This window comes from Zootoca vivipara, chromosome 1, assembly GCF_963506605.1.
Source record: "Zootoca vivipara chromosome 1, rZooViv1.1, whole genome shotgun sequence".
Taxonomy (NCBI): Eukaryota; Metazoa; Chordata; class Lepidosauria; order Squamata; family Lacertidae; genus Zootoca; species Zootoca vivipara.
Window position 1 is genome coordinate 110,454,501 of NC_083276.1, and position 21,496 is coordinate 110,475,996.

General features: G+C 43.3%; 1 protein-coding gene across 1 annotated transcript in view; it reads left to right on the top strand.

Annotated features, from left to right (window-relative positions):
* Positions 1-21,164, top strand: part of LOC118083386 (collagen alpha-1(XXVIII) chain-like) — a 39,151-nt gene extending 17,987 nt beyond the window's left edge. The window contains exons 14-36 of the mRNA XM_035111758.2: positions 1,237-1,305; positions 1,887-1,955; positions 2,048-2,116; positions 3,495-3,563; positions 3,955-4,026; positions 4,808-4,876; positions 4,986-5,057; positions 6,485-6,553; positions 7,007-7,075; positions 7,360-7,428; positions 7,559-7,627; positions 8,280-8,348; positions 8,867-8,935; positions 9,964-10,032; positions 11,143-11,223; positions 12,089-12,124; positions 13,696-13,732; positions 14,452-15,009; positions 16,471-16,712; positions 17,995-18,073; positions 18,336-18,467; positions 19,844-20,035; positions 21,087-21,164. Of these exons, the coding sequence (XP_034967649.2) occupies positions 1,237-1,305; positions 1,887-1,955; positions 2,048-2,116; positions 3,495-3,563; positions 3,955-4,026; positions 4,808-4,876; positions 4,986-5,057; positions 6,485-6,553; positions 7,007-7,075; positions 7,360-7,428; positions 7,559-7,627; positions 8,280-8,348; positions 8,867-8,935; positions 9,964-10,032; positions 11,143-11,223; positions 12,089-12,124; positions 13,696-13,732; positions 14,452-15,009; positions 16,471-16,712; positions 17,995-18,073; positions 18,336-18,467; positions 19,844-20,034 (2,328 nt within the window). The 3' untranslated portion in view covers position 20,035; positions 21,087-21,164. The remainder of the gene's footprint in view (positions 1-1,236; positions 1,306-1,886; positions 1,956-2,047; positions 2,117-3,494; positions 3,564-3,954; positions 4,027-4,807; positions 4,877-4,985; positions 5,058-6,484; positions 6,554-7,006; positions 7,076-7,359; positions 7,429-7,558; positions 7,628-8,279; positions 8,349-8,866; positions 8,936-9,963; positions 10,033-11,142; positions 11,224-12,088; positions 12,125-13,695; positions 13,733-14,451; positions 15,010-16,470; positions 16,713-17,994; positions 18,074-18,335; positions 18,468-19,843; positions 20,036-21,086) is intronic.
* The last annotated feature ends 332 nt before the right edge of the window (positions 21,165-21,496 follow it).

Genomic DNA, 21,496 nt, shown 5'->3' on the forward strand with positions numbered 1-21,496 from the left:
ATATACCGTAAGAAATATTAGAAGCAAAAGATTGTTCCTTGTCGATACCAATAGCCTGATCCGGCTGGGGTAATGTGGTTGAGAAAAAAGGGGGGTTTCTCCACCCGTATCTCTGGCTACATCAAGAACACAGTGTGCAAAGGAATAGGAAGATGGACTCCCCGGTGGTGGATCTCTGTATCCAGTGGCTTGTGTGGTAGATGAGGCATTGGGTTGAATCCTTAGTCTGTTTCCAGGAGTGGGGTGAGTTGGTACATCACCCCTGCCCTTGAGCAGGTTCAATATCTCAGGGTACCCTGGTAAATGGATCTGAGTGGACGTTTATGTCCTAAAGCCATATGGAGAGTGGATGGGCCTTAGAACTTCCAATGGCGGCCTGGGGGTGGGGCAGCTTAGTTGACCTGCATCTTGAGGTGGTGTGACCCTGTTCAAAACTCCAGCCATCTGGTAGGAGGCTGATACAGAATACACACCCAGCATCTGAAGCCAAAGCCTAAAGTTGTGGCTAATTCTCAACTCCAAAATGATGTTGTGCCAATTTGTTCCACCTGTTCACCGCCTCACCCTTCTGTCCCCAGGAGCACATTGCACATGGGTCTGCAACACACAATGCTTAAGTTTTAGCAGCACTAATCACCTGTCTGAAACCTTTCAACTCTTCTCCCTTATGGAGGGTGTCGAAGTGGAAGAAAATTCAGGCTCCTCCCCTCCTTAGGCAGGTGATAGTGCCGTTGGCTATCTGCAGTTTTAAATTACTGGAAACCATCCTGGTTTCACACAAAATGGTGAGTCTAAGCACCTTAAATAAATAACAATATTTTCCACTATAAGAGAGCATAACATTGCCAAAAAGTGTGCAATAGGTGAATCTTTATGTAGATGAATCATGTACATTAAGAAAGCCATATTTGTTATATGGCAAGCGCTGAATTCTTCCCATCAATATGGAGTATTCAAGACTGGAACATAAACATTTGAAATGGAAAGAAGATAAATCATTTTATTCATCTCTTTGTAATGACTTTCAAATTCAACAGTGATCTCATCAGGTGGGCGGGGAACTCTCTTTGATGCACAAGAGAAAATCAACTTCAAGCACTGCCTTTTGCATTCTTAGTATGTTTGAATTATATCCTTACATTGCCAGCAATCAGACCATTTGTACTAAACGGGACTTTAAGGATAAAGCGCAGATCACATTATCTAACCTCTATGCAATTTTGTCTTTCCATACAGGGAGATCGTGGCTTTGACGGCCCAAAGGGACCCCGGGGCCAACCAGGCATTGGCATAAAGGGTGAAAAGGTGAGCAGTAAATATGCCAGGGGATTTGCAAAGTCTAAATAAACCTGAATGACCTGTGACTGATACTAGTCACAAAGAGTGTAATGAAGCAAAACAAAGAATTTGCTTTTTCAATGGCGATTGAACAATACTGTAGTTCACAGATAGATTTATGCCCAATAAACTACCCAAAGCCCATTTTAACATCTCTTCATAGTAAAGTGTGAGATGAAATAAGAAGGGTTTCATTCTGTGGGAAAGTTAAGTTCTGGGGTGCAAAAAGAAAAGAAGACTGTACATGTTCCTTACTGTGCCTGAGACAGCATCTATAAAAGGCTGCCATTTAATACATCCTAAGAAAATATAGCATACATTTGTCAACGTCTCCATACTGAGACTATGCCAATGGCTTTGAAGGAGCTGGTCCAAATTTTACCCAGTGAATATTTACAGCACAATCCTATATGTGTCTATTATAACTAAGTTTCCATTACGGTAGTTCAGTGGGGCTTACTCCTGGGTATCGGATTGCAGCCTAAGTAACTTGTAAGGGGTTCCGTGCATTTATATTTTGTATTAAGTAACAATGCTTTGTTTATAAGGGTGAAATTGGTCCGCCTGGTTTGCCTGGGCCTCTTGGATTACCTGGTGTTGGACTTCAAGGAGAGAAGGTGAGTTTTGGTGCTTGCGGGTATTTAAAAATTGCTTATGCCTTGCTGAGAGAACTCTTTCTCCAGGATTCATTTTCTGACATCTTCTCTAGGGAGTGGAAGGCCCCAAAGGACCACCAGGGCCAAGAGGGCCACCTGGACAGGGATTGCCCGGACCAAAGGTGAGCCAAGTCAGTGTTGGGTTTGATTCTGTGATTGGTCTTCATGACAGCAGACTCTGATTTGCTGGAGACTCTAGTCAGCTGGGAGCTGGCTGTGATGAGCAAGATAGTTGAAATTTGACAACTGGAGAAGCTGAAGGAAAAAGTAGCTCTGAAGGAGTATCCCCTGTGTTTTATTTCTCCTTCTATAATGTATTATTCAGTGTTTCCAGTTTCTTTTCTCACCAGGTTCCGTATGCTTTATTTCAGTCACTCTGCTGACAACCAGAACTGCAACTGCTTGATTTTTAAATAACTATGTGGGATTTTGGCAGAAATATACCCACCAAGCAAACTTCTCACATGTGGGCAGTGTCATCAACAACAAATGTGGTTGGGAGTTGAGTTTGGGCATAATAAGAAACCACAGAAACTTGAAAACTGAAGTGGAAGCCTCTGATTTTCCTCTTCTCAGCCATGCTGGGCTCATGCACATAAAACTAAACCATAGCTTGGTGTGATATTGAAGCCCTGCCAAGGTGTTCAGGATTTTATTTTTATCGTTTCAATTTTGCCAAGTATATAGTGGTTGAAATGGTGCTGCTCTCTATTGATGTACTCGCACCGTCTCTCTCTGAAGACGAAATAAGCCGAGCAGATCATGGGCGTACCCAGCGAGGGGCGGGGGGGCAGCTGCCCCCCCCAAGCAAAAAAAAAATCATCCTGCTTCACGGTGGCCACAGAGTTGACAAAGCCCTTGAAGAGCTCTCAGCAGCGCTGCAGCTGAGCTGGAGACACGTCGCAGAGCCATCCTTTCCTCTGGGGTTACCAGGGTGCTTGGCCTCTAGGGGGCGCCCCAGCGAGTCCTGCCAGCTCCCTGCAAAGTGGCTCCCCCTCCCTCCCCGGCTGAATCCTGCAAGGCAGCGGCTCGAGTTGCGAGCAGCAGCCTTGGCAAAGCTGCTCCTCTCCCTTGGGCTCAGCTCTTTGGCCATGATGACCTCAAAATCCCAGGCGCACGGATCACCTCCGCGGGCCCAGTGCGCACGGCTCTTGCTGCTGCTGCCGCCGCTGCTTCCTTCTCCATCCAGCCATGCTCCACCTCGCCAAGCTTATCTCCTCCCCAGCCCCGCTGCGGCTCCGCACGCCCGAGGCATTAGGGAACAGAAACTGCCGCACATTTGCACTCTCCCTTGGGGCGGCGCCCAGGATGAAACTTCTTACCGGAGTCAGTTTCACTGGACTCCGTAGCCCTTCCCATGTTCCCACTTCATGGCCCCTCCCCCCGTGCCTTAGCCTCGCCCCTGAACGACCATGGCTTGCCCCCCCTCCTGGGTACGCCCCTGGAGCAGATGTTTTTTTATGTTGCTCAAGCATTTCAAATCATTTTGTTTTGTTTAAGGGTGATCAAGGTTTACCGGGAGAAACTGGAGCTCCGGGAGAAAGAGGTCTTGGAGAACCTGGAGCAAAGGTAAAGTAGCATTCTAAAAGTTGTATATTAAAACTGTATAAAACTGCATTATAAAAAGGCATTTAATTATTTTTGCATTGCATAAGTAGCCCTGTGTATTTAAAGTTCGAGGACCTGATTCTATTGTATATTTAGGAGAACTGAGAGAGAGGGAAAGGCTTTCAAGAACTACTGGTCACAATGGCTATATATTGCCTCAAATATCAGAGGCAACATTTGCTGGGAATCGCAAGTGAGGAGAATGCTGCTGTGCTTGTGTCTTACTCGTGAGCTTCCAAGAGGCATCTGGTTGGTCACTGAGAAAGCAAAATGCTGGACTAGATGGGCCTCTGGTCTGATCCAGTTGGGCTCTATTTGTGATTCTTAACTTTCCATTTCTCATTGACATTAGGGGGAACCAGGTTCTTCAGGACTAGCAGGTCTACCTGGCCTGCCAGGAGAAGATGGAGCACCAGGCCAAAAGGTTTGCTTATTTTATTTGAGCATGTCTGTTTCTAAAATTAAAAGAATTACTGTAAATGCCATTTGGCAAATCTAGGCTGGTTTCATCTATAGCCAAGGGATTACCGTAGTTTTGTGTGATGTGATGTGTTGGACACATTCACGTGATAACACACAGAGATAGGGATGGAAGTATTTGCCAGTTTCAGTTCTCTCACTTCCTCTCCCCCCCCCCCAATTTTCAATTCCCTTGTCCAGATTCCTGCAGCAATTTGAAATTATTATTTTCAAAAATCCTCAGCATGTAATGTGAATTTCTCCCAATTGACACATTTTTATGCAATTTTGCAAAACACTCAAATTTTTGCAAGCAATTTTCTTCGTATAAATAATTTTGGTATGCTAGTTTCACTAACATATACATTCTCCTAATAATATACAGAGTTGTTGTTGTTGCCGTCCTGCTTTTGTTGCGCTGTGGTGCAAAAGTACCCCTCCTGACAGCAAAAATGCGGTAACACTGGGGAAGCATTGAAGAACAGCAGATAAAATGGAATGATATGTGAATGGCCCAGTATAAATTCACTGCTCATTCTCTATTATTGCTTGAATGACACATTGCAGAATACACCTGCAAAAAACCCCACACAAAAACCCACCAGTCTGGAGGGGCCTTTAATGAGTCCTTGGTGAAGGGGGGAATTCCAAACAGGGACTTCTTGATTCACAGAGCAATATTTTAGCCGCTGAATTGCACCAATATATACAACGATATGCTACCAAATTATTTTTTTCTTTTGCAGGGAGAACCAGGATTACCTGGCCCCCGTGGTCCAGAAGGTGCTCCTGGAATTGGAATACAGGGTGAAAAGGCAAGAATTTAATTATAATTGGTCATGGAATTATGTGTGCTTTTTATTACCTTCTATGAGAAAGTTAAAGTAGCTTCTGTATAAAGCAGATTTTACAACTTTTTCCTAGGGTGATCAAGGTCAAAGAGGTATACGTGGATTATCAGGACCAACTGGAGTGCCAGGACCTGCAGGGGCTAAAGTATTCTTATTCTTATTCCTATTCCTATTAATTTAATTTATTACCATGTCTGGTGTCAGAGGTTGGTGTGGTGGAGCAGTTGCCAAGGGAGGAAAGGCAACAGCCCCTCCAGAAGTCCTTTTTATTATGCATTTGTGATTATTTGTGCTCATGAAAGTACCTGGATGGCCATCCACGATGCCACTTTCAGTACTGTTTGCTACTGCAAATGTTTTGTGGTGCTTCCTTTTTTTTTATCAGTACTTGTTCCATAGTTTTCTTTTTTATAAAAAATAAAAATACTTTTTATTGGGGGGTTTGTGTTACAAAGCAAACAGACAAACAGGGAATGGTACATCTATAGAGTGGAGAAAGATGGGGATATTGGTCTTTCACTCTTTTGCCTATTCTTAGTGTAGCGGGAGAGGGGTGTCAGCATCACATGCTAGGTTCTTTATTTATGTATTTATTTATTTTTATTGATATTGCGAGAGGTTAGGGGTTCCCGAGCTTGGTTGGTTCTGTTTAGTTGATTGCGGTGTGGCTGATTTGTGTGAGGGAGGCGAGCTAGGTTGTTGGGTCAGGTGAGCCATATTGATTTCTATGCTGTTGGAGGGGATAGATCATTGTTCTGTTGTGCTGTGTATGTAATAAAGGGAAACTGCACTGGGGTGAAGGCAAAATTCTGCAACTTTTCATACTACAAATGTTATGCAGGGTTTTCTTGTTTTTTTCATCCTGCTTTTGAACAGCTGATTAAGTGGTATGGTGCGTGGATGGTTCAGTATCAATCCACCATTAATGCAGTATTATTGTGGCAATAAGAGAAGTTTCAGAATAGACTCGCAAAAATAACCCACCAATCTAGAAAGGCCCACAGTGAAAACACAGCCCTCACTCACTAAACCAAGGACTCATCCTGACTTCATTTTATGTGGCATTTCAAGGCATAGGTCTGCTCTTTAAAGCTCTGTGCCTGAGTGCTTCGCCCCACCCCCACCCCACCCTGATGCGTCTCCTGGGAAAACTTGCTCTTTACTGCTGAATTGAACTAATGGCAATCTGCAGAAAACCTGATTTGCTGTTTGTTCTGATTGGCGTTAAAGAATGGGTTTTCCTGGGGAATGTAACAGGAGGGAGGTGAGAGCTCTTAGATACAGAGCTTTAAAGCTCAGGCCTGCATCAAGAACATGCACGGCAAAAAAAGTAAGGGTGGATGAGCTCTTAGGAGTGAGGCTTTGAAAAAAGCTTCACATCTCGGTTATCTTTCATTAATTTTGTTTTGTTCCTTTACAAAGTCATTGCTATTGTTCCTTCAGTAGCACCTTAAAGACCAACTAAGTTTATATTTTGGTATGAGCTTTCGTGTGCATGCACACTTCTTCAGATACACACACGGCTACCTACCTGTAACTATTGCTATTGTTGTTGTTGTTTTATAATGGTAGGGTGAACCCGGTACACCTGGGCGTCTTGGAATGCCAGGTCTCCCTGGACGAGCCATTATGGGACCAAAGGTAACAGCCTCATTTCTGTTGCTTCATAATGTTCAGTCTGGACATGGTAATGAGCCTAGCGACGGTTGCAATTACAACAGTCCTTGAATCGGAGATATTACTGAGCGCCAAGTATGGCAAGATTTCTACTGGAAAACCGTTGCAAAATCTGAATGTGGATCATCATGCGTGAACATACACATGTCTGTGTATGCACTGGGGGAAAAGCCAATCAGAGCTGGCCAAACGAAAGACCATCTCCACATCATAGAATTAATGTGCGTTTACAAGCATCACCTGTGCATGACTTGTAATCTATTTCATATAGGAATTTTGTGACATTTGTAGCAGGCCTTAAATAAAGGCAGATTCATTTTTAAAAATGATAGTACATAATATTCAAAATTCACTTCTGCAGTTGCATATGTATATTTTTGGTTATATGTGTAATTTATTTATTTTTTTTAATTGAAGGGTGATCTTGGATTACCAGGACCTCCTGGCCCAGTTGGAGAACAGGGAATAGGGATTCCTGGGGCTAAGGTAATAACCAAATTGGTATACAGTGGAACCTTGGTTTACGAACGCTGCAGACCCATCTGGAACGGTTTAATTCACTTTCCATTACTTTCAATGGGAAAGTTCGCTTCAGTTTATGAATGCTTCAGTTTATCAACAGACTTCCGGAACCAATTGTGTTCATAAACCGAGGTACCACTGTAGTCATTTAAATTTTTAAAAAAACAAATTAAAAAATAGAAAATAAGCATCTGGCAATAATAAGTGTTGATAAATGTGAATATGTTCTTCTTCTTTTTTGCAAATAGGGCGATCGTGGACATCCAGGACCACCAGGACCATTTGGACCAAAGGGAGATGGGTACCCTGGCCCACCTGTAAGCAAATGCCATTTTGACAAACTACTTGTGGACATTTTTCAATAATGTGTGCCACCATATTGGGGAATATGGGGCATTTTTCATTGCAAAGCAATTAATAGTTAACCGATTTACTTTCTGATTTCAGGGTCTTCCGGGTCTTCCAGGACCTCAAGGAGATCAAGGCCCTGAAGGGATTGGGTTACCTGGACCAAAGGTAAAATCTGGTAATTTAAAGTAAAATTATAAAATTATTGTTTTCCGATTAGGCTGTAAGGCTTCTTAACAGGAGTTTGGTTTACAGTGGTACCTCAGTTTGTGAACGCAATCCGTTCCGCGGAGGCGTTCGCTCGCCAAAGGCATGCTTCTGCACATGCGTGAAGTGCCGATAGAGCGCTTCTGCACACGCTGCGCAGATTGCTTCTGCGCATGTGTGAGCTGTGCAGATCACTTCTGTGCATCCGATGCCGCGGAACCTGGAAGTAAACACTTCCGGGTCCACGGCGTTCGTAAACAGAGGCATTTGTAAACGTAGGCATAAACCGAGGTTCCACTGTATTCTATTAAAAATGATTGTAGTGTTTTTATCTAATACTGTTGGAAAATGTATATTATTGTTCTTAGCTAAATATTAGTGCCCTGATATATAAACTTCACATTTCCATCTCTCTCTCTCTCTCTATCATCTATCTACCTTTCCCTCTGTGGTGCCTCTTAAACCTTTTCGAGCCTTGAATTTTTTATTCTGCTTAATTTGTTCTCCTTAATGTTCCCTTCCCACATTGATTGCTTAGCATGATAGAAGTAATAATAAGGATGAAAAAGTAAAACTGGACAATGGGAAAAAATATATTAAAAAATTTTTTTAGGGTGATCCCGGTATCAGAGGACCAGCTGGCCCCCCAGGTCCAGCAGGAGAAGGCCTACCAGGGCCTAAAGTAAGTTATAATTACTTCGTAAATTGAAACATATATTTTCAGGAATAATTATTACTGTCTTCTTTCCCTGTCTCTCTGCAGCTGTGATAATCTTTGCATTAATTTAGGAATAAATAATAATAAATAACAGGCATTGACAGAGACAAAAAGTTAATCCAAAGTCCCAATTAAATTAATTTGCCAATTTACATCACCATCAACACAGGTCAAAGTCAATAGTTCACAAACCACATCATCCATTGACCATTTAGAGTAATTTGGGATATGTGGTGTATGGATTGTCGTTTAAGACAACCATTAAACATATTTATTTGGAAGTAAATACCACTGAAATCAAGTGATACTTCTTAGCAGATATATGGTTAGGATCGAGCTGCACCATACATTGACTTCCAGCCATGGACTCTCAAGAACCCACTTGTATCTCATAAACATTTTAAGTAGAAGTGGTGTGAAATGTAGCAATGATTATCACATTTTGCAGACGTATAAGGATGCTATGCTGTTTCTCTATTCAGGGCAATGTTGGGCAACAAGGACCACCTGGAGCCTTGGGACCTCCAGGTGAAGGTATCCAAGGACCAAAGGTATCAACATTTCTTGCATTCAGTTTTGCATGCAATTTGGGTGGTTGGGCTCAGTTTTTGGCAATTTAGAGAAGTTAAAAACTTCGTTATGGGTTGAAATAGACTGGAAAGACAAACCAGACCAAAAGCATTTGCCAAGAAGGTTGTCGTTAATCAAGTCTGAAAATCAGAGGTTTGAAGACAATCAGATACCATCATAGTTCCAACCACAAATGATGATGACTAGCAATCTGGTGGCATCATTCCCTTGACCCACTGGGCAGCCTTTGGGTTCCATGGGGAGTATGATTGCAAAGCTGAAACTAAAAGGAATTTATGGAAGGGCACCACCAGGAGTGGAGCTTGTGGCTTAATTTGACCCAATTTGACGCAGCCCTGATACGGAAAAGATTTGACAGATTGATATCTCTTTCCCTGTTCTGTGGGACTGGGGTGCATGGTGGTGGAACAATTTGTCTGGTTAATTCTGATAATGAATGAGAAGACTCTGTCATGCCAACTAGTTATGCAAACCCCTGAGCGTCAGCATCCAGAACCTTACACAGACAAGTGACATTCAGCTACCTGAGATTTAGGAGCGAGGAACCTGCAGTTTAATGGTGAGGAATCTGTGGAGCTGCATCATCTCTGATCTTTGATCATGGAAGGTGGAGCTGATGGGTCCTGAGCATCCAAAAACATACTGAAGGCCACAAGGTGCTGTAGCCCTTTGCCATTGCCTACTCCATTGGTTTTCAGCTGGTGGGTTGCTGCTCACTACTGAGTCATGATCCAAGGTGGGTCACAGGATCTGCACTACTAACATACATAGTGATGAAAATATTAATATGTGGCACGAAGGAGAACATATGCAGAATTCAGTCTGTGTGAAGTGCTACATTTGCTGGAATGCCTTTCAGTGTAAGCTTATTTATGAACAGACAGCTCAAATAAAAATCAATTTCCTAAAATTTTAATCAAATTGGTGTAAGCAATGAAGGTTGATTTAGGGTAGACAATAAATGTCAACGATTCTGTCTTGCCTTCAGGGTGAGCAAGGAATTCAAGGAATGCCAGGACCCCGTGGGGCTCCTGGAGAAGGGCTTCTTGGACCCAAGGTATGGTATCAAAATCTGCAGAAAGGTTTCTACCTGTTACCCAGTTTAGCTGTTTGAAGTTACTCGTAATCTATTTTTTTTAAAAAAGCAGTGGAATTAATGTTATGGGCATTTTGATTTATATTATATGAGAAGATTACACAATTTTAAATTAAAGGGATTAAATATAGTCATTAATGGCTATGGGTCATGATGACTATTTACTACCTCTAAGGTAAAAGGGTAAAGGACCCCTGGATGGTTAAGTCCAGTCAAAGGCAACTATGGGGTTGTGGCTCTCATCTTGCTTCAGGCTGAGGGAGCTGGTGTTTGTCCACAGTCAGCTTTCTAGGTCATGTGGCCAGCATAACTAAACTGCTTCTGGCACAAAGGAATACTGTCACGGAAGCCAGAGTGCACGGAAACACCGTTTACCTTCCCGCCACAGCAGTATCTAATTATCTCCTTGCACTGGTGTGCTTTCGAACTGCTAGGTTGGCAGGAGCTGGGACAGAGCAACAGGCGCTCACCCCGACCTTCCGATCAACAAGCCCAAGAGGCTCAGTGGTTTAGACCACAGCGCCACCCGCTCTAATATCAGGGGCAGTCTGTCTCTGAACCCCTGTTGCTGGTGAGCAAAAGAGATCTAGGCTCCCTACCATCTGCTGCCTCTTTGCCTGCATGACGGGTTCCACCAATCAATTCACTCAAAAGGAGTTTCTTCATACCTTGACCACTTAGAATGGTTGTGATTATTCCAGAAAATCACCTCGATTATACAGCCACTGACTACAATATCATGCTCTAAGTGCCAGAGTACTCTCCCTTCCTCCACACCCAAGTCTGCTGGGGGTGGAGTGGGGAGTTGGTTTGGTGGATAGGCTAGTTTGGGGTCTTTAATTATGTCTTGATGTGCTAAGCGGTCAAGAAATTAGGATGGATCAAGCCTATCAAGTCATGCATTATTATTTTTAATATATGCATTTGGAATTCCTATGGCAGAGTCCGTTTCTGCTGCAAGATGTAGGGAACTTCGACATAATAGTATCTAGTCCTTCCTATCAGTGCATGTTATTTCAAACAGAGGTGATTAATGTGATGCCTTACGGACGTTGTGTAATTAATTCCAAGGGTGATCGTGGAGCTGCTGGTGAAAGAGGAAGAAAAGGAGAGAAGGGCAACATGGGTGACCCTGGTTCAGCTGGAGAACCTGTATGTAATAATATGCATAAGAAATCATTGATACTTTTTCACTTAAAAAATCATCTAACTACAAATGACACACGTTTGAACTCCATGGGAGTGGGAGGAGTGGCATGAAGGTGAACAATTTAGAGCAGGGAAAGCATTAAATACTCCTTTCTCCCAGGAGATTTCTCCTCTCCAAATTACTTTCCCCACACAAGTATTTGTTGCTGGTTCTTTTCTTTTCTCCTTATGCTGTTTGCTAGTTAAAAATTAAAATCATTTATATACTGCTCTTAATTTTTAAAAAAATCTCAGAACTGTTCATAATCATGCTGTGACTTACTTAACACAGCAAAATAAAAACCATAAAACATTTTCAACCTTAAAACAGTAGCAAGGAAATCATCCCACAGATTGTTCTAAGAGACTGGTGACTGGGAGTGGCCGCTGGGACCATATAACACCAGTCCTAAAGGATCTTCACTGGCTCCTAGTACGTTTCCGAGCAGAATTCAAAGTGTTGGTGCTGAACTTTAAAGCCCTAAACAGCCTTGGCCCTGTGTACCTGAAGGAGCGTCTCCACTCCCATCGTTCAGCATGAGGTCCTCCTCCAAGGGTCTTCTGCTGGGTCCCTCACTGTGAGAAGCAAAGTTACGGGGAACCAGGCAGAGGGCCTTCTTGGTAGTGGCACCCTCCCTGGGGAATGCCCTCCCTTCAGATGTCAACTTTCAAAGGACATCTGAAGGCAGCCCTGTATCGGGAGGTTTTTAACGCTTTATGTTTTTAGATATGATGTAAGCAGCCCAGAGTGGCTGGGGAAACCTAGCCAGATGGATGGCGCATAAATAATAATATGCTATTGTTATTTAATGAATGATTGTCTTTTTAGGGCAGAACCGGAGCGAAGGGCGAGCAAGGTCTAACAGTAAGCAATTAATATTTTGGAAAGAAAATTCATTTATGCAATATTATCTCTGTATGTGTCACTGAGCAGCTGTGAAAGATTTTATTTAATGCTTTATTTGAAGAAGGCATATATAGAGAAAGCTCACTGAATACCCAATGTTGTTCAGAGTATTTCTTTATAATTTCCTGGCTAATAGGAAAAGGGGGATAAAGGAGGCCAAATGAAATAAAAACGACATTGTAGACATATTTTTTAAAAAATAAGTCAGAAACCACAGTAGCCATACAACACTAGAAGAAGAAGTAGTCACAAAAATAAAGGAGTGTTTTCGCAGGAAACTTACCAACTTTTAAATGTGTATTTGTCCAAGTGGTTCTGTAGAGTGAACTGACCTGGGCTGAAGGAGGTGCAGATCTCAGTTCCAGGTGTGCTGATGTTGGCGTCTCTGGAGCTCTCTCCAGAGAGTAGATGGAAATAAATTCTGTATTTTAAGAAATGTGCTGCAGCATCAGATTGGGATTACAATATTCCCCTGCACACACAAAAGGCAGTCTATGAACTTCCAAGGGCATTCACATCTACTGCTAAAGCTCCTTAAGCCACAAAGCCCCTTCCGCCGTAGAAGGAGGGGGGGTTGTGGGCACCCCGAGGCATTCACATGCTGGGGGAATGGTTGCCATTCCCCCCAGCCCAATTGGCCGGCTCCCGGACGTGGCGCTCCCTTGGTGCGTCCAATCCGGACATTCCAAGGGGGCGTGGCTCGCTGATTTAAGTGAGCGTGGCCGGGAGTCTGCCTCTCTTTCCTTGACCCCCAGCCACTTCATTTTACCTCCCACCCTCCCTTTAGGCAGGGCTCTCCTTTTGACATTGCTATGGAACTCAGTCAGTCACCGTTGAGGGGCCTGGTAGGAATTTCCCCACTTGGCAAATTGGCTCTGGCCTGGTGGTTTTCGCCTACCTTGTAGCAACTCGTCACAACTTTGTTTTTTGGCAGTAGGCATTGGATTATCTTTGAAAGGGTACGGGTGTGGGAGTTGCTCCCATCACCTCCCCCAAAATGCTGAAGGGTACTCCCTTAAGGAGTTTGGGGTCGTGGCCATGTCCGAAGCCGTGGTAGGTGAGGGCCTAAGGCACGCCCCCTGGCGGTGGCCCCGGAGTGAGTTCCTAGTTGAGCTGCATCGCAGGGCTCACTCAACGGTGGTTAACCCTTCACAGACTGCCAGCAGAGCTGACTGGAGTCGGATATAGACGGTTAGATCCAATGCCTAAGCCAATACCTCTCTACATCCGTAATCAATAAAGTTGTGGCCTTTTTACGCCCATTAACCTTATGCCATGTGTCCTCCGTCTTTATTTATTCTGGGAAGGATCGGGGTATCGCCACACAATGCATTGCAGCACTTAAGCATTGACTGAACGGTCCGGTACTTAAGTGCTTAAGCTTCATTGCATGAACAATATTGGCAACAACTCTGATAATGAAAAATGCCTGATATCTGAGGTATGCTGGCAGAGGCCGTGCTATAAATTGCTAGGAATAAAGCAGACGTCAGATAATATATATGTGCCTCTTGTCTTTTCTAACCTAGAGAGAAGATATAATTAAATTGATTAAAGAGATATGTGGTAAGTTTTCTCATTACAATCCTATGCCTGTTTGTTTGTTCTGATCATTTCCTCCTCCCAGAAAATGATTATCGAAACATATGCAACTCCAAGGGAAAATGAAAAGGTCGCCCAATAATTTGATATGTCAATTTAATATTTAAAAATTCACATTTAAATAGTTTAGCACCCAAAAAGAGCTGTGAGAATTAGAACACTGACAGATGTCTGCCTTTGGCAGGCAATTTAAAATTTAGCCTACATAGTTTGTCTAAGTCAAAAGGAGAAAGTGTTCAGTCAGTCCCCAAATATTAGCAGTGCTCGGTCCACAGCCTTATTGTGGCTAATATTAGATTCTGACCTAATGGGGAGTGGCCAGATTCTGACCTAATGGGGAGTTTGTCACTGGGGGAAGGTTCTTGTGATTCCATCTATCACTGTGAGCACTGTGAATCTCACATTAGCAATAGATAATTTGAAAACCTCGGTCATACTAAGGTCTCCATTAAAGCCATCAAGTAATTTAAATTGCTTCTGTTTCATCTGCAATCTTACTTCTATCCTAAGAAGGAGTGTAACTGTTAAGTCAATTCATAGCAGGCTGCAATTGTTTGCCCTTTTTAAATTAAAAAATGCACTTATCCCCATACACATCACACATCGGGAATATAGTATATAATTAAAGCAAGCCATATGGTCTATCTGAATGGATTTGGTTTGTTGTTTTTCTTTTTTTGCAGGTTGCGGTATCAAATGCAAGGAGATACCTATGGAGCTTGTGTTTGTGATTGACAGCTCTGAAAGTGTGGGCCCAGAGAACTTTGAAATAATCAAAGATTTTGTCACTGCTTTGGTAGACAGAGTAACCGTAGGGAGAAATGCCACCAGAATTGGCCTTGTCCTCTACAGCCTGGAGGTTCGGCTAGAATTTGGACTTAATAGGTACACAACTCAACAGGATGTGAAACAAGCAATCAGGAAGATGTTATATATGGGAGAAGGTACTTACACAGGCACAGCCATCCGTAAAGCAACACAGGAAGGATTTTTTGGGGCTCGAACTGGCGTGAGGAAAGTTGCCATAGTCCTCACAGATGGCCAAGCAGATAAGAGAGAAGCCGTCAAGTTGGATATTGCTGTCCGAGAGGCTCATGCAGCTAACATTGAAATGTATGCCATTGGAATTGTGAACACTTCAGACCCAACGCAAGTTGAATTCTTGCGGGAGCTGAATCTCATTGCATCAGACCCAGACAGAGAACATATGTACCTTATTGATGACTTTAATACTCTTCCAGGTGAGCATGGCTCTTAAAAGAATTACTGGTCCCCACAGATGATCTTCAAGCTTTTGGGTGCCTCCAGTCAAGATTATACAGTCGTTCCGCTCCTTTCTCCTGGGCCGTGTCCAGAAGGTAGTGTTGGGGGATGAGTGTTCAGGCCCCTGGGCTCTCACTTGTGGGGTGCCTCAGGGTTCCATCCTCTCCCCCATTAATATCTATATGAAGCCGTTGGGAGAGATCATCAGGGGGTTTGGGCTGGGTGTTAATCAGTATGCAGATGACACCCAGCTCTACCTCTCTTTCAAATCAGAAGCAGTGAAGGCGGTGAAGGTCCTGTGTGAGTGCCTGGAGGCAGTTGGAGGATGGATGGTGGCAAACAGATTGAGGTTGAATCCTGACAAGACTGAAGTACTGTTTTGGGGGGATGGGGTGGGCAAGTGTGGGGGACTCCCTGGCCCTGAATGGGGTAACTGTGCCCCTGAAGGACCAGGTGTGCAGCCTGGGAGTCATTTTGGACTTCCATGGGGGTGCAGGTTAATTCTGTGTCCAGGGCGGCTGTCTACCAGCTCCATCTGGTAGGCAGGCTGAGACCCTACCTGCCTACAGACTATCTCGCCAGAGTGGTGCATGCTCTAGTTATCTCCTGCTTGGACTACTGCAGTGTGCTCTACGTGGGGCTACCTTTGAAGGAAACTGCAATTAATCCAGAATGCGGCAGCTAGACTGGTGACTGGGAGTGGCCACAGGGACCACATAACACCGGTCCTGAGAGATCTACATTGGCTCCCAGTACATTTCTGAGCACAATTCAAAGTGTTGGTGCTGACCTTTAAAGCCCTAAAGGTCTGTATACCTGAAGAAGCATCTCCACCCCCCCCCATTGTTCAGCCTGGATATTGAGATCCAGCTCCAAAGGCCTTCTGTCGTTTCCCTCATTGTGACAAGTGAGGTTACAAGGAGCCAGAGGGCCTTTTCAGTAGTGGCGCCCGCCCTGTGGAACACCCACCCACCAGATGTCAAAGAGAAAAACATCTACCAGACTTTTAGAAGATATCTGAAGGCAGCCCTGTTTAGGGAAGTTTTTTAATATTTAATGTTGTATTGTTTTTAACACTTGATTGGGAGCCGCCCAGAGTGGCTGAGGAAACTCAGCAGCCAGATGGGTGGGGTATAAATAATAAATTATTATTATTATATACCCTCTACATCCCTCACTAAAGGTCTTGGAACAACAGTGTGGATGTAGAGCATGCCATGTAGGAATCTTATGTTCATCCATAGATTTTCTATCCCAAAGCTATAGAGATAGATAACTTTTCTCAGGCCAAGGGCTGCATTGACCCACATTCAATGCTCTGGGGTCTGCATGTCAGAGTGGCCATAGCTGAAGTGTAAAAGCATGCATAATTGAAGGGTAATGTTTGTTTTTCAACATTTGGGATTTTCAAATGAGTTTTTATTTTCTTCTGTTTCAAGCTTTGGAGTCCAAACTTGTTAACCAGTTTTGTGAAGATGAACATGGAGCCTTAATATATAATCGGATTGGAGCTGGAGGAAGCATAAATGGACCATCTATCCACTCAGTATCTTCTCGTTCTTCACAATACATATTGCACACAAACAGTAATAATGGACAGTCAGTTTTATCAAATGAATATGAAACACCAGGAAAAGAGAGTTCTATAAATCTTGGCCAGCCTTCTCAACCATTAATCCCGGTACTCATTGGCTACTGGATTCTCTCTTTTTACTTGTAGTGATTATTATTACTTATTAAATTTGTATATCACCCTTCATCCGAATCCCAGGACAGTTCACAGCTGAAAAATACAAAATCTTAAGGTTGTCTTTAAAAATTAATTGTAAAGAACTGCCTTTGCAGCTCAGTATTTTGAATACCTGAATACTTATTTTCAATAAGTAGCTTAGTTAGCCATTAAGTTATTTCAGTGAAGGATCTAATTCCAATGCTTTTAATTCAAAGGTAATTTTATCTATAAGCCTGCAGTCACCTGATTGATGCTTCATGTTTCCATAAATCAGGAAAAGACTATTTGAAGGCTCTAGAACCTACTTTTTAGTCTTGAACCTGAAGTATATATGACTTTCATGTGCAAAGAACCAACAAAAGTGGTTCTTTGTGGTCAGAAGTAAAATGAAGCAGGTCTCTATTAGGCTTCTCTGTAAAAGGTAAAGGGACTCTGGGGTTGCGCGCTCATCTCGCATTATTGGCCGAGGGAGCCGGCGTATAGCTTCCAGGTCATGTGGCCAGCATGACAAAGCCGCTTCTGGCGAACCAGAGCAGCACACGGAAACGTCGTTTACCTTCCCACTGTAGTGGTTCCTATTTATCTACTTGCATTTTGACGTGCTTTCGAACTGCTAGGTTGGCAGGAGCTGGGACCGAGCAACGGGAGCTCACCCCGTCACAGGGATTCAAACCGCTGACCTTCTGATCAGCAAGCCCTGGGCTCAGTGGTTTAACTAGGCTTCTCTGTATCACTGAACAAATATTTGTTTGTTTGTTTGTCTGTCTGTCTATCTATCTATCTAAGCTGCTGTTCCCTATAAGGTGACATGGTGGGTTACAACAATGTAAAAATACAATATTAAAATCAGTTAAAACAATTTACAATCAGAAGAATAGGTGGAGTTCTAAAAATATATATCTCAGATATCAAAAGACCAGAGTTGCATCTTCAGCATATGACAAAACTGAACAATGCAAGTGACAGTTGAAGCTTTGTGGGGAGGGAATTCTTCAGCTTAGGGCACAGAGAGTGTCCTCTCTGGGGCCAACACTCTCTGAACTTTTGAAGGCGGTGGAACTAACGGTACCAAGAAGTTTCTTTGCTAATCATAAGACTTAAGAGAGTTTGGAGGGAAGGATGTGGCCTTTCAGATATTTGGGGCCTAAGTTATTTGAGGGCAGCAAATGTAAGTTCACTGGTGATAAGTCCCCTCTAAATTTTAAAATTAACAAAACTGAATTTGTTTCAGACCAAAGAATTGCACAGGTCATCTCATGAGAACTACGATGTGGAACCTGAGGATCTCTCATCTTTGTCTCCTGTTAAAGGTAATTCTTTTTGCAATCAAGATCTTAGCAGGATATGTCTCATAGGCAAAACAAAAACAGTTTCCTAGAGGGGTAGCCATTTTAATCTGCTGCAGCAAAAAATGAATAAATTGTGACGCTGCAGGTATTATTATGGCATAAACCTTCAGGGACTAAAATCTACTTCATCAGCTACATGACATGTCATCCCATCTCTTCAATGTTTTTCTGTGTGTGTGTGTGTGTGTGTGTGTGTGTGTGTGTATAACATTATATTCTGCAGCAGTTACTTCAGCACTGCCATCTTTGCCATCATCACCATCGTCATCACCGCCGTTGGCATCGCTAACAACAGAGAAAATGCTCCCACCTCCTCATTCATCAACTTCCTCCATGCCACCTACACCCAAACCAGGTCGTTACATATATCAAAGTTTTAACATTCTTCCATTTCCCCCCTATCTATATATGTATATAAATGTAAAAAGGGGATGTGGGTGTGTCTCCACTTTTCACCAAATCCGCTTGGCCGATTGAGGTGAAATTTTGCATCTCGGCTCGGCTTTCCAGACTGGGCCGAGTGGAGGTGGGGGCTCGCCTGGGTGGTGGGGGGGGAGGAGGGGTGGGATAGGTCATGGGTCGGGACAGGGTGGGGCCAATCACAGGGATGAGCCGGGAGTGGGGGAGGAGGGACCGGGATGTAAAACAGAGGGACTCTGAAGGTGAGGGGAGTATGAAGGGGGACTCTGAGGCTCCATTTAACAGACTGAGCCACAGCAACGCATGGCAGGGCCAGCTAGTATATAATAAAAATGTAAGGATGTCGTTGTGCAACCCTCATTGTGCCTCGTCGCAATCCGGGATTACATGAAGCGGCAGCGGGTGTGGAAAATGAAGGCAGACGTTTGAGTAAAGCAGGGGGAGAGGGAGCTGCAAGGAAAACTGGGTTATTGAACAATGGCTGAAGTTAAGAGTAAAATATAACGAAGGTACAGGCACCTCCCCGCTTACATGCATTCGGCTTCCACGCAACTGCGCATACACGCGACGCCTGAAAGTAAATAAACCCGTTTAAACTGTAAAAGGGCGTGAAAGGGGCAAAAAGAGAGAAAACAGCAAAAACGGTGCAAAAAGTGGGGAAACGGCCATCCCATGAGCCTTTGTAACTGCAATCCCATGAGTCTTTACACCGACTTTTGAGGCCCGTGGAGAGTTGGGGTTTGAGAAAGGAGGTTTGGAGGGAGCAATTGTGGTGGAGCTCAATGGATTTTTGTGGGTTTCCAGAGGTTTAGAGGGTGATTACAGGATTTTTATATGTGATTTCACGTATACACGTGGTACCCAGAAATGCCACCTTCACATGAGTGGGGGAGACACCTGTCCTGTGGAATATTTGAGGGCTCCGCGTCTTTTATTTCTCTCACATGAGGCAGCTGAGAAAATGAGCAGGGACAGCTTTGAATATAGAAAGGGATTGACACTGAAAAGAGGTGTGTGTGTGTGTGTGTGTGTGTGTGTGTGTGTGTGTTAATAAGGGTAGAGAGAAATTAAGAGGAAAAGTTTTAAACAATAGCAGAGATGCGAATAAAGCAAGATTGGAGAAATACTGAGAAGAAGGAACGCTATCCATTTATCCATCCATCATGTGAGAGGGTAGTGTATATTGGCACAACCTTCATAAATTTAACTTCTTACATGGTAAATAATATTTAAACTTTATTACCACAATTACTTTTGTGAAGCACTATGCCGAGAATAATTATGTTTTGTTTTTGTTTCGTTTTTTTAAAGAAAATCTCCTTCGCCCTCCACAATGTAAATTAAGATTAGATCAAGGACCATGCCGGGTGTATATTATAAAATGGTATTACGATAAGCAAGCCAATTCTTGTGCTCAGTTTTGGTACGGTGGCTGCGATGGAAATGCTAACCGCTTTGATATCGAGGAAGACTGTAAAAAGACCTGCGTATTGTCCTCTTGAGGTAGGAACCAACAAGGCTTTTCTACAGAATCTTGTAGTTCTGGGAGGAGCCTGCGCTGACACTGCCCCAACATTTCAAAGAATGCTGCTTTCCTATGCATGCTTCTGTGCGAGGGAACCTCAGTGAACAAACTGGAATTTACTTATGAATAGACTTGTATAGGATCAAGGGTTTCATGATCACGGAGAGGTTCATGTTACACTTGTGTGTCCTTTGACTCTCACCCAAGATCAGAGCTTCAGAAATAAAATATGAAAAGTCAAGGTTGCACATGAAAAAGTAATTCTCAACATAATACAGATTGTGTGACCTGTGCCACACATTGTCAATACCATACTGTTAGTAGTCCCACTGGTTTGTGGGCTTAAACCTGATGTTCTCAAACTGCATGGCAGGACCCCACTTCCCCCCCCCCAAAAAAAATCAGCTGCAAAATATTTGTAAGAGGGTGGAGGAAGGTTGTGACTCTTAGACCTAGCCAGAAGGCAAGCAGCGGCTGGGGATCACTGCGTCTCAGGGGGGTCTCTCTTTTCTTTCTCCCTCTATGAATTCCAAGTCTGCTAGAGGAAGAAGCTGTTCTGCCACATCCTCTCAGATCAAAGGCTTCAGCATCCTGAAGCTGTGTTGTTTCATTCTTCTAATCCTGTCCCACACATCTGCCTGGATAAATAGCTCTTTCACTTTCCTATTTACCAGATTCTCCAAGCAAGGGAGAAGTCCTAGCTCCTTACCTTCTAGCAAAGAAGAGAACCGCAGTCTGCTGTGTACCCACCATACAGTACATTTAAAGCACAGCCCCACCAAAGAATCCTGGGAACAAATCCTGGCTACAGTTCCCAGCACTGTTAACAAACTACAGTTCCCAGGATCTTGGAGAGGATGCGCTTTAGATGGATGATGTGTACACAGAATATTTTCCAATGTGATATAAATGATGATGCTCTGATGAGCAACTTGGTTACACTGTGAAAACAGTATAACTGGAAATTTTGCTTTGATAGAGAAATTCTTATTTATCAGTACAAATTATATCACTTGTCCTATTTTACAGATGGCTGAAGGATATTAACAGAGACGCTCACCGAGCAGAATTCAACAGAAAAGATTGATAGCCGAGAGAGAGGAGATTTTGTGCAAATGTATTAAGATCTTTTTTGTATTTTGTACTTGATTAACAAGAGGAAAGATAACCGGTATCCTCAAATCACTTATTCCACTGTAGTCCTACTGAAGTCAATGGAGCAGTCTATCTTCTATTTCCAAAACAGAGCTTACGTGCAGGTGTAATGTTAAGACACATACTGAGGCCACAGAGATGTTCAGATTGTATCATCACATTGCTCAGCTGACAGTAAGGCCTTGTGTCATGGGAATGGGAAAGAAAACAGCCTTTAAATCTGCTTTAGATGGTTGGATTTGGAGCTGATTTAGGCGGTTTGGGGGAGGGGAGATTGCTGAAAG